Here is a 13,339-nt window from a genome sequence, read left to right as displayed (position 1 = left end):
TTTAGGCTAATAATTGCATATTTGCATATATAAAAATACATATTAATATAATCAAACATTTTATCTTAAATAAATATAAGTGGGGCCGGGCCCCTTTGGCCCCAATTGACGAGCCGCCACTGTATATATATATATATATATATATATATATATATATATATATATATATATATATATATATATATATATATATATATATATATATATATAAGGCCGTGGGAACAAAAATTATATTGAGGTAGTGGGAGAGGCAGTATTTCCTCGAAACAGTTTTTAAGTCATTATTTCAGTAAATTTCTTCAAAACTATTTATTTAAAAAATTATTGATAGGGAAGGGGGGTACAAATGCCCCTGCTGCCCACCCGGTTGCTACGGGCCTGATATATATATATATATATATATATATATATATATATATATATATATATATATATATATATATATATATATATTATTTTATTTATAGAAAATTTTCTTAATCGTATTGTGGCTTGTTCGTTTGATGGAGTAGATTGTACCAAATATATTATAGGTTTTATTAAAAGTATAGATATTGTTTCAACAATTCTGCCAAACAGTTCTTTTAATCCAAGTAAGATTTTTTTTTAAATATTTAATTTTTTTTTTTACTTTTTAGGTATTTGCTTTGTTTTTGATTTCAAAATCATGTTTAATAAATACTAACAATATTCCAACAAAATTTTTTTTCGCATTTTTAAATCAATTTTACAAATACATCTTTAACAGTATTTTAAGTGGACTTAATTTTTTTTGTTTTGTTTTGTATCAGAAACTCAAATCGAATAAAGTAATTCTTTTATAAGCAAATACTAAAAACAACTAACTTTGAAATAAAATACTGAAATAAAATCCTCAGATTCTTGTTTAAATATCCGTTAGAGAAGTTACTTAAAAAAAAAACATTTATCTCAAACAAATTAAACTGCATAAAGTTACAGTGTTATGGATGGACAAAAGCATTCAGAAAAAAGTAAAAGGTTTATCTCGTCTCGTAACCTGTATACTCTATGTAAGACTATTTTTATGTTACTTATTTTATCCATCTTAGTGTTAAATAATGTTCATGAATAAAGTATACAAAAATACAAAACACATTAAGCCGTTTTTTAAATTAAGTTGCATCAATCTACTTTTAACAAACAATATTTCATTAAATACATTTTCATTGAATTACAGTAGTCTCAGATATATTTCATTGATTAACAGGCCCGTAACTAGACTTTTTTTGAGGAGGATGACAAATTTTTTACTGCGAACCATTGTGTTTTTAAACTTGCCGCAGTTTTTAATATAATGTAGGTAAATAAAATTAACTAACAACAAACATTTGGTCTCAATTAGAAGTGTTAAACTATTTACAACAATTGTTTATTGTCTAAAAGTAAGGAAACAAATTCTACTCTTCTCGGATGTAATTTTGCAAACATTTTAACGGTCACATTTAAATAAAAGTTATAATCATAGTGCGTTAAACACAACTCGGAAAGTCACGAGTCTCTTGTGTACAAATAAAAGCGCCGAAAACGCTTCCCGTTCTTCCATATTATGCGGTAGCGACTAGAAAAACACATCCAGGAAAAAAAATATAGTGTAAATATTTGGAAATTTATCTGTCTAACATTCTTTAACTGTTATTACATATTAATACATTCTAAAAGCACAAGCAGCGCTTGAGAGTTGATTGTCTTGTGGACCTTGAAGTCACATTTTTTGTTACGTAATTGTTTCTTCGTCATGAAAATTTGAGTTAAAGAGATCACTTTCACAATGTATCGTAGCTTTTAATTCAAATAATATATGATCAATAAATGGAATAATGAGAGACCGTTTGAAATATTCTTCTAACGTTTCAATGGGTGGATTTACTCGATAAGATTGTTGGCCAGTGCGTAACGGCGGCGTTACTGGCTTTAAATTTGATTTTTCGGCAAGAATTGATGCATGCATGTTATATTCGTTCAGCCAACATATTTACGTCTAGTATCAAGATTTCTATTTCTGAGTTGACAGTTTTAACACACTCAAAGGCATATATAACATTGCTACATTTTTCCTGCAACTTAACTGTAGGCTCACGAAGAAACTATATAGATTGCTGTGGTGTAACTAGTGATATAATAAACTCAAAACTATCGAACGATTTCAGAAAAGAAAGTGCTAGATGCTTGTCTTCAACTATTCCAACACATCTTGTAACACAAATATCAGTAAAATTATTTGGTCAATTTAATGTGTGAACTTGGTTTTTGTTTTGATATACCAAGTTAAGATGTTCTGTTCATTTTGCACAATTTTCATCTATTTTGTTAACTCCTTCAGAATATCTAACACATTTCTTATTTCAGGTATTTGGCAGAATGACTAATATCCTTATAATCATCTTAAGATTCGTGCCTAATAATCACCTTAAGACTCGTGCAATGGATGTATATTGCTTTTGGTTAAATGCTCAGAAGTTGGGCTTAAACACCTGATAAAAAACCTGCAATTGATGCTGCACCACCGTATCCTGATATTTTCAACATATGTCACAAACTCTTCGCGTGTCTCATGCTTCTATTCAACAAATCTTAGTTCTAAGGATACTTACTTTGTGTAGTGAGAAGTAATTGCATCTGCAAGGACAAAAAAATATTTGGCTTCTTTAATTTCTTTCTTTATAAAAGTTTGTACCATTTTATTTCCTAAAACCGAGATAATCTCATTTTGAATCTTTGCTGAAATATATCGAGCATTTTTCATTTTGAACTTAACAAATGCTGGTACAATTCATTGTTAGATTCTTCCATTAAAATAAGCAGAGAAAGAAAGTTATCAACACTTCCACTTTATCTATATTTTCAAGCGTAACATGCATAACATTCAAGGTATACATTATTTTCCACAAAAAATAACAGTTTCCATTATAGATTACAAATTTCGCGTATTGCATTTGATTCGTTCTGCAAGTTTTTTATTTAGTTGACTATTAACTCTAAAATACACTTTTTCAAGTGTTGATTGATTAAAATAATATTCGTCCAAGCAACGTTTAAGACAAACGCTATTTTTGTAATAATCTATTTTTTTTAATGCTTATTTAAATTATTAAAGGGTTTGTTAACAAAAGACCCCTTATCATCTTCTTTTAGAAACATGGGTGATAATTCGTCTGACTTTTTTTTCCCGCAAAGTTTGTAAAAACTGAAATTTTCCGTAAGTCAGTGGAAATTTTCTCTTTAAAAGATGTTGACATTATTGTTCTTGCACGAGTTCTATTGAAGAACTGCTCATGTTTTTATTTTACTTCTGACTGTCTTTTTTATAAAAATAAAATAAGAATAAATTTCACATATTCTTTTGCAGAGGAGTTTAAATTTTTTGTCATTTAATGCATTCTTCTTCAGCCTTAGCATTTCTTTTTTGACTCATATTAAACTAAATAATTTAAAGGAATAAAACAACACATATTAGTAAATGCAAGTGGTAAAAATACAGTAAGAACCAAACGCTCGAAAAAAGTACTTAAATGTACCTAGCTTCCAAACTTTAAATTTTGTGCCATTATTATCAATTTCTATCTTGTTTTATTTTTACTTTTTGTATACAAATACCACGATGGTTAAAACTATATTTTTTTGCATTTCATAGATGATGTCAGACCTTGCTTGTTTTGCATGAGTTTTATACAATTATAGTCCTTCTCACGAAGTCATACAAATGTTTAAAACACAAAACTATTTCACGTGTTTCATTTTTTTTCAAAATTTAATGACTTTGAATTACAATTATGCTGTTGCCCTATTGATTACAAATAACTATATCAGTTTCATGGTATCGCAACTTACAAATGTCATTCGCAAACTTTACATTCAATAAGAACAATATTTTTGGATTTCTTTTGTGTATTTTCATGTTTTAGCAAGCAATTTTTTAAAGCAATTCTCTTAATAAAAAATTGTTAGTTATCCTTCAAAAAAAGTTATAAATTCATCATGCTAGAGAAAATACCACTATTTTTGCTGTACAAATTTTAGGAATTCACCCTTTTAATGTATAGATTAAAGATTATATAGTTTTTTCAGCTGTTTCCTAAAAGCTGTTATTTATATGTTAAATGTTATATTGGGTATTACTAAGTACCACAAAAATGAATAACAATTAGTGACGCATTAATTGTTTCTTATAATTGGCAAAAAACATTTTTTAACTGTAAATATTTTTAGTGCAAAATTTCTCTAATAATCATCAAATTAAATTCTACGTCATATTATTGCTATATTAGATTTTGATTTCCTAAAATTTTTCCAATTTTAAATATAAAACTTTTTATCGATAACTTATAATCTTATTAACATAATATAAAAATTTTTTATACTTTTATTTACTCTTATTTTTTTTTTTCTTCATTTTTTACTACTTGCATTAAAATTATTAAAAGAAACCTTTGATTAAATCTAAATTAATGCTAACTAGGTAATGGTGATGGATATATTTATGGAAGTGGTGGTGTCATTACCATAATGGTTGCTAGGAATATACTTACTGATTTAAAAAATTTTGATTTATATATATCTATGGCTTATTACATACACAACACATTAAATGGACCAGCTTGTAAGCACTTAAATTTTAATTTAACTATAAAAAACTTACTGAATATTTAATATCAACATTTTTTTAATATAAGAGATTTGAAATCATAATATTTTGGTTTTCCTTTAAAATCTTTTTTTGTTTAAAGATAAATTTTGTTTACAATTAAACCTTAATGTTTCATTGCTTAGGATTTTGCGATCTAAGGTTATAACTCAATCCAGCGGGCACAACGACGTCACCTCATCAACCCAATGGGTACAGGAAAGTTTTGCAAAAGTTTTCAAAGGTCTCGTGAAAATGTTTATAGCTGGTTTTTTGAACGTCAATATTAAACGGTGACCGAACTCTATCTAATAACGTTTTTGGAACGTTTATTAGGGTCTTACAAAAACGATTTTTAATGGCTTTTACTATGTCTAAATGAGATGCTTTAACGTTTTAATAGTCATTCTAAAAACCTTTTTTACACTAATGTTAGCTACAGAAAACAATATTTTACAAATGCAAACTTTGGTGTAACACCCTGGAGTTTAATTACTTTGTGTTTGTTTATGATGTATGTAAGCATACAAAAATGTAACAAAATAATTGTTAAGGTTTTCTCGTATGAGCTTTCTTTAAATGATCGACTCTCAACTTACTGAATAATTTTTTTTGTTTTATCTAACACTAATGTTTCTAAATAGAAAAATAACATAGAAATCTTTTACGCATTTCACTCGTACGTATAATGGGAGTTACATAAATACACATATATACTAAGGGTAAATTCTAAAGGTTACGTTAAGAATATTTAACAATTTTCTTAACATCGTTATTATTTTATTATGTAATAAAACTGGAAAAACATCTTATACATTTGAACTGTTATAAATAAAAAACTGTTAAAATCGATCAATGGTTTTTAGCTAAAATATATATCAAATCAAATCAAAATCAAATTAATTTACTTCAAAAAAAAAAAGGTTGTTACGTCAAGGATATTTACAAATAGTAATAGCTACTAATATTTAGTAAACACAATTCTCAATTTAATAATATAAAAATGAAGATTTCATTGATGGTATATTGATGAAGATTATATTGATGGTATATTGATGAAGATTATATTGATGGAATATTGATGAAGATTATATTGATGGTATATTGATGAAGATTATATTGATGATATATTGATAAAGATTATATTGATGGTACATTGATGAAGATTTTATTGATGATTTTAATACAAGAAGGAATAGTAAAAATAGTAATAATGATAATAGCAGTTGAAAAATAATATTAAAGGTTATAAAAATTATATACTATACTAAAAGCCTAACTCACGCAAAGTTTTTATTATCAATAGCTTTTCTAACTTTCTCTGTTTCTTTTATTAACAAATCAAAATTAAAAAGATATTTCCAAAAAATCAAAAACTCGTTTACGTTTTGTCTATTATTTTCATAACAATAAAACTGGAATCAATAAACCAATACGTTTCCAAAAAAGTTGGTGTTTACATTTCAAGGTTGTTTACAAATAGTATTATTACTAACAAACATTTAATGACATTGATTAAATTAATAAGGGTTATAATGATAAAAATAATTTTTATGATAATAAACATAAGAATCACAACATTATTAATAATAAAAAAGCGTTACAAATAATAAAAATTATTGCAATATCAACAAAAAAATGACAATAAGTTTGGTGATAAGAAGTTTGTCTTCTTCTTGCCCCGGTCATGTAATTATTTTTTATAAGTTACGACAGTAATTTTTTTTCAATGGCATAAGTGTAAATAAATAAATTAGTCACTATTTTTGATAAATGCGGTAGTGGTATAGTAGCAGAGCGCTTGCCTAATAAGCGAGAAGTTCCGAGTTCGATGCCCACAACGTCCCTGGTAGTACCGCGCTCAACTTGTTTCTCTGCGTAGCGGCCTTGCTCGTCATGGCTCGTGTTTTAGAGCTATAGAGTTGAGAAAAACTTGTAACCACAGTTAAAGTAGCCTCCTCGACTGTAAACGGTTTTATGGCCTAGAGAAAGTGAATTGAAGTTGAAAAAAACAAAAGCAAAAAAAAAACAGCTAGATATATAAAGTTAGACAGTTATAAGCAATTACAAACTAATATAAAGCAGCAACCAACAACGATTTAAAACATTTATTTAAGTAGTAGTGTTGCGGAGGTAAAATTTACCAAATAAATTACCATGAAGGTTAACCGCCTGGTAACCTTTGACATTTTTTTTCAAATTTTTGTAATTTTTAAAACAAAAACTTTTTTTTAAAGAAAATTTGCCCTTACCGATTTTATATTAACCGCTAAATTTTGAATCAAATTTTACAGGAAAGTTTACATCACTATTAAGAAGAAAGTAAGAAAAGATGACAATAAGAAAAAAATATTATATAATAATAAAAATTTTTTTTTGAAAGTATACACAATCAAAGAAGCAAAACTGACCAAAAACAAAAAAAAATATAGAAAAACAAATATTGAAAACTTCAAACAAATTATTTAGCATTGAGAGAATTCGTATTCTCTGATGTTTTAAATTTATATATATATGTATATATATATATATATATATATATATATATATATATATATATATATATATATATATTTACATATATATATATATATATATATATATATATATATATATATATATATATATATAAACTCTCGTACAAAATGTCAACATAAATATCTTCTCGTGGCCACTATTTGTATAAAAAGTTAATTCCGAAATACACCTTATTTATTTATACTGAGAAAATATTTCTTTTAAATCAATATTTAAAAATCTTGTTATTATATAGATATTTACATAAACTGTTCTTGTTCACTTTTCTCACTTTGTAGATTATTTTAGTTCAAAATTTGAACTAAAATAATCTACAAAGTGAGAAAAGTGAAATACACTCGTTGAAGGAGTGCCGGCAGAAGTTAGTATAAATGAATGAAAAGCATGGTTTGCCCGATTGCGTCTTGCAATCCAAGCTATTAATTCACGCGGTAAGTTAACCTGGCGTTACGTAAGTTAATCTGGCGTTTCCAGGATTAATTTACGGGTAAGTTAATCCTCGAAAATTATCCAGGAGGATTAATTTGGAGACATCTTTCCAAAGATATATGGGCCTCCCGTCGTAAATCATGATATACTAAACTAGATGAAGGTAAAATTGATTCGTTCACAGTTTGTCTTAGAACTGAAGGTAGTTAAGTTGTTCAAGTATTAAGCTTCGCCTTGATCTAGTTTTAACTAAATTTTAAGTGTTTAATCTAAAAGCATTGTTGAAGCTATTAAAGCGTAATGCTTCGGACCAAGAGATTGTCTTTTAGATAAAGTAGTTGAAAAAGAAACTCCATGCGTTGAACTTGATGTTTCGTGCACATACGCGATCTTCCTTAATGAAATAAATCAAATACCATGTTTACATTTTTCGACAAAATTAGACTTTATAATGGTATCAAAATAAATCTCAACTTACTGAATAATTTTTGTTGTTGTATCTAACACTAATGTTTCTAAATAGAAAAATAACATAGAAATCTTTTACGCATTTCACTAGTACGTATAAATCACCTACGCACATAGTTGCGGTACCAATATAAACATAATTGGAGTCGCCAATTTTTGCAAACTTATAGAAGCAAATATTTTTGCTACGCAATCTTTAACTTGACAAAGAGTGTTCGAAGAAGTTAGGAAAAGATATTGCTAACATAGTTTACTGACTTTTATATGCAATAAAAGACGATTTGCCGCCTGATTCAATGATGAGACTGAAGCCAAAGCAAACGGTGGCTTCTTATAGAAATTAATACTGGAATCTTTTGCTGTTTATCTAAATGTAAAACATTTAAATGAGGGATACTTATCTATTGGTCAACTTGTGGCCAACGAAATGAGACTACGGCTTCATATGAATATTAAGGCTTTTGGGGGAGATGCTAATGTAATCAAAACTGAAGATGTCTACGTTTGCGCCGTACATGGAGATCAAGCATGAATTTAAGTTTTTTTAAGAGACTTTCAGGCTGGAATATAGTAGCTGTTTAAAAAATACAGAAAAACCTTTATCTGAATTGAAACCTATAAACTTTTATAACACTCCACTTGAATTAAAAGCCATTTCCATACCAATATGTAAAAGAATAACACTTTCCAATGAAGAAGCCACTGATAAAGTTAACTGGGCTAAGGTAGACGCCTTAATGCCAACGTGATTTGTTGAATAAAGCAACGATATTACCAACATATTTTTGGATTTTAATTCAAATCACGTTGTTCAAGGACAATTAGCTTTCGAGGCACATGTACCTAGATCTGGTAAAACCTTTTTTGCTCAAAGATGGACTGAACTCACAGAATAAGAAAATTTAACTGTTATTGTTTGCCAGTAAAACGGCCTTGTTAGTAAATAATTTAATCATGGTTTTAAATCTGTCATTATTTATAAACTTTGCGGCAGACTCGCAGTTGATACCAAAAATAGAAGAAGCTTTAAAAAACATATAAACTTAAAATGGTAACACAAATGTTGCAAAAATGTAGCTCAAATGTAACACAAATGTAACACAAATGTAACACAAATGTAACACAAATGTAACACAAATGTAACACAAATGTAACACAAATGTAACACAAATGTAACACAAATGTAACACAAATGTAACACAAATGTAACACAAATGTAACACAAATGTAACACAAATGTAATACAAATTTACACTTTGAAGAACTTTATCTATACTCTTTCAACCAAATCAGATCTGTGTTTTTATGAATAAAAACTGTAATAAAAACACTTATAGCATGGCCGGCGATCCAGACCAGCTGTTACCTATCACAAAAGCAAGCCTTTGGCATTTTTTTTTCCGCAATGCATCTTTATTTGCGTTAATAAACGCGTTAAAAATCAGTTATAATTAAAGAGAATGATGAAACCTTGCGATGAACTACGCTCAAAAGCTCCTGGCTTTTATAATACAAAAGCTTTTAGCCTTTATTATACTCAAAGCTCAAAAGCTCGTAGCGTTTATAATACAAGACTTTAAATTAAAAAAATTTAGTTTTGAAAATCTTGGTAAAACAAATACTAGATACAACCAAAAAGCAGCAATTTCATTCAATTAATTGTAAAACCGATATTGATATATACGCAGTCTCACAAAATTTTTACGGATTTGATGGCTGTTATAGCCAAGGCGGTCAAAAAATTACATCGTTAAATACTTACAGTGTTTCATTTGTTGAAAAAAAAATCTCACTTTAATTGCTCCAGACGGTCAGCGAAAAGTTACTTTTGCAGCTGCAAAACGCTACCTTAGGCGACCTTATTATAAAACTGTCCATAGTACGATATATCCTTCCTTGACGAAAATTTTTTTATTTTATACATTTTTTGGGAAGCCATATAGCCAACCTCCGATGAATGCAAACCGCCATAAGTTGATGTACTTCACTCGATATAATATTAATTCAAGGGTCAACAGGGTTCCGATATTGCTCGTTCTCTTGTAAAACTCGTATCAACTGCCTTCGAGCAGAAGACGAATATGCAAAGCATAATCGTGGGAAAGAAGACAAATACATTACGCCAAAGAGATTTTTATCTACACTGTATTAGCAAAAATACAACTGTGCCGTATGGTATAAACCATTAGTACTTGACTGGGGAACTGATAAAAAAGATAACAATCTACCTTGCATCAAATAAAACTATGAAATGGTGAATCATCATTGTCAATTTGCAAGCTGCCACCGTGAATAAATCAAAAAAGTAAACAGCTATAATACGGAAAATATAAGAATAATATTTCGAAGTTCTCTGCCAGGTTAGAGTTTATTGTGTCGCTCGTCTTTATCCGACAATAAAGACTTAGAGGCTTCTAAGCAAAATATCTTGCTAATGTAACTTACTTAAAAGATTATGCCGGGGTAAACAAAAAAATGGATTGTATTTTTAGCCACTTTGAAGTGAACAGCTGCTACGTATACCAACGCAGTCTCGCTAAAGCGGCGAGAACTTGGAGAACTTATCACATTGAAATCGCTACGTCTGGATAGATGATGTTTAAGACCTCGTTGATGGTCATAACTCAATCCCTTTATGAGCTTTAAATGTAGCTTAGTGTGGAAGTGTGCCTTTTATTATCGGACCGTCCGAATAGAAATAATTACAGCTATCTGACTTATAATATGCAGCAGCACTACAAAGGTAAGGCGATGCTCTTAACACCAAGCTTAGCGAAAAGACTTTGAAAAAATCCCGTATTGTTTTACAGGGCAAAATGCTACTTAGAAGACGGAATTTGGACGACTATATCACGTGTAGGAGTAAACACATTTATCATTGATGCACTGCCGCCTAATCACCAGCGGCAAAATAAAACGTTCCTTCTGCCTGTAACGGTAAAAGTTTGTTGCCTCTAGACCAGGCGCATTATGTTCCCTTTTTGTAAAAAATACAGACTGAAAAGGGTTTTAGTAACTCATAAAAATGTTGACATAAAAAACTTTTTATACCAGTAAATAAAAAATACCCATGGAAACCCTTATCCTCTTGTTATTGAGGGTTGGGTGCGCTTTTTTTGTAAAAAAATTTTCCAAAACTATAAAAAAAAGCTCTACGTCAAAAACTTTACAAGGTGAAAAAAAGACTTTAAGTTATAAGACCTTGATATTTTAAGTTTTTTAAAAAAACGTCCTCTCCAAAACTCGTTTTAGTTGCTTATGTAACGACAACAATATGATCTGATCCAACTTTCACCTTAGCTTTTAAAATAACTATTGTTGTCTCTAACAAAGAAAGGTTTTGTTGTTATGTTACTAATAGCATTGCATTTTTAACTCTCAACTCGTTTCTATACAAATCAGGATAGCATTTTCTATAAATCAAGTTTGTAGTGCATTTATTAACCAAGTTTTTTAAATTTGCTAAGAAGAATAGGTGGTTTAGGATTTTGTAATGTTGAATCTAAAGATGTACTTAGAAGGTCTCTTTCAGATATGCACTTCTTCCAGGCAATGTGCAAACAAAAATGCTTTTATTATTTTAGTGAGATTGTTATTGAAAAAACTAGTTTTTTCAATAACAAACTCACCATTGAACGCTTTGTCCGTTTTAGTACATACTTCTCAATAGCATAATTGCTGATAAGGCTTGTGATATATGTGATTACTCATTAAATAAGAATTCTTAATGATTTGCAAACATTTTTTTTACGTTGTGCATTACAGGCTCTTGATATATATAAGTATCTAAAATATTTTTTTTTTAGCTTCAAACGTGACTTATTACTTAAATGGTGAAAGTGATCCTTATTTATACAGAAATAGTACCTCCACCTGGAATGTATTTAATAAAAGATATACTTTTACTGAATCTGAAATTAATGTAAGATTTTTAATGCTCTAATTTTGAGTATTAACTCTATATGGATTCAACTAGTTTTTCATTTCATATTTATATTTTATGATATTTAATTTTGTTTACCGTTTACTATTTAGTTTTATCATCAAACTATATATTATAAAAGCAATGACAAAAATGATGACCTTTACTATCATTAGTCAATTTCATTATTTACTTTTCAAACTTTTTTATTTCTAAATCAGTTCTAATAATATTTAAAAAACTTAATAACTAATTTAATAACTAATAATAATGTTTATAATAAATAACAATAAAAATTAAATAACTTATATTTTTTTAAATAATTATGTAGTTCACTTTGAGCGCATCTGGTAAATTCATGAGGTTTGATGATCTATGCATTTATCAAGGTAATAACTTTTAAAAGTGTTAAAAATACAATGTACAAATAAAATGTTATAATAAAGTTCTGCACATTTTTATATTTTGGTATACATTGTGTAATTTTAACAATCCAGATACTGCTCATTTTAATATTTCCAATAATTAAATATCTTTAAAAACTATTTGTACTATAAGAAATAATTAGAAAAGAATCCTTAAACCATTTTACAATAAAATTACTTGACATAATTAGATAAAAAATAAATTAGCATTTCATTTTCTACTACTAACATTTTAGCAAAATAATAAACAACAATTTTACTAAATGTCGCTGTTTTTGTTGTTGGCTGTAAATTATTTATCATGACTTTAATTAACAGTTTTAAGATTTAGCTATAAGAAATAAGTCTATTAAACAGTTTTTGGTAGCTTCTTATGGCTTATTCTATTTATATATTGTATTATCTAAGTGTTTAAAATAATTAATTAATGAGAAAGAATTCCTATAATAGTCAATGTAAAACAAGGTTTTTTTTATAAATAAAATACACTTGAATTAGCTAGTTCATTAATTATTAATTAGCTATAACTTTATAAGTATTACTTATATGAACAGAATTCGTAATTGATTACATTTTTCTTTATAAATTATTTGTTGCTTAATAAGTAATAAAAAAAACAAGATAAGTAAATATTTGCATGTTGTCAGCCTGGAAAACTAGTGCCGTTTAATAAAATTACACTCGGAGTTTAAAATGTATAAATATTTATTTAAATAGGCATAACAGAGATTTTATAAATACAAAATTATTTAATTTATGTAAAATTAAAGTAATGTAGTTGTTAAAAATTATTTTTATATAGCATTACAATATAAAGTAATACAAAAAAATTTTATAAAATTTATTTTTTTATAAGATTGCAATGTAACGTTGCAATATAAGGTTACACAAAAATAATATTTTTCATTAACATAA

The 13,339-nt window shown here is 27.8% G+C and overlaps 1 protein-coding gene across 1 annotated transcript in view; it reads left to right on the top strand.

The window, feature by feature from the left end:
* The window catches only part of LOC136079123 (uncharacterized), a 60,466-nt gene that overhangs the window by 11,575 nt on the left and 35,552 nt on the right, over positions 1-13,339 (top strand). The window contains exons 3-6 of the mRNA XM_065794840.1: positions 468-593; positions 4,478-4,618; positions 11,884-11,999; positions 12,331-12,388. Coding sequence (XP_065650912.1) covers positions 468-593; positions 4,478-4,618; positions 11,884-11,999; positions 12,331-12,388 — 441 coding nt within the window. The remainder of the gene's footprint in view (positions 1-467; positions 594-4,477; positions 4,619-11,883; positions 12,000-12,330; positions 12,389-13,339) is intronic.

This window comes from Hydra vulgaris, chromosome 04 (assembly GCF_038396675.1).
Source record: "Hydra vulgaris chromosome 04, alternate assembly HydraT2T_AEP".
Lineage (NCBI taxonomy): Eukaryota > Metazoa > Cnidaria > Hydrozoa > Anthoathecata > Hydridae > Hydra > Hydra vulgaris.
This window is presented reverse-complemented; position numbering and strand designations above follow the sequence as displayed.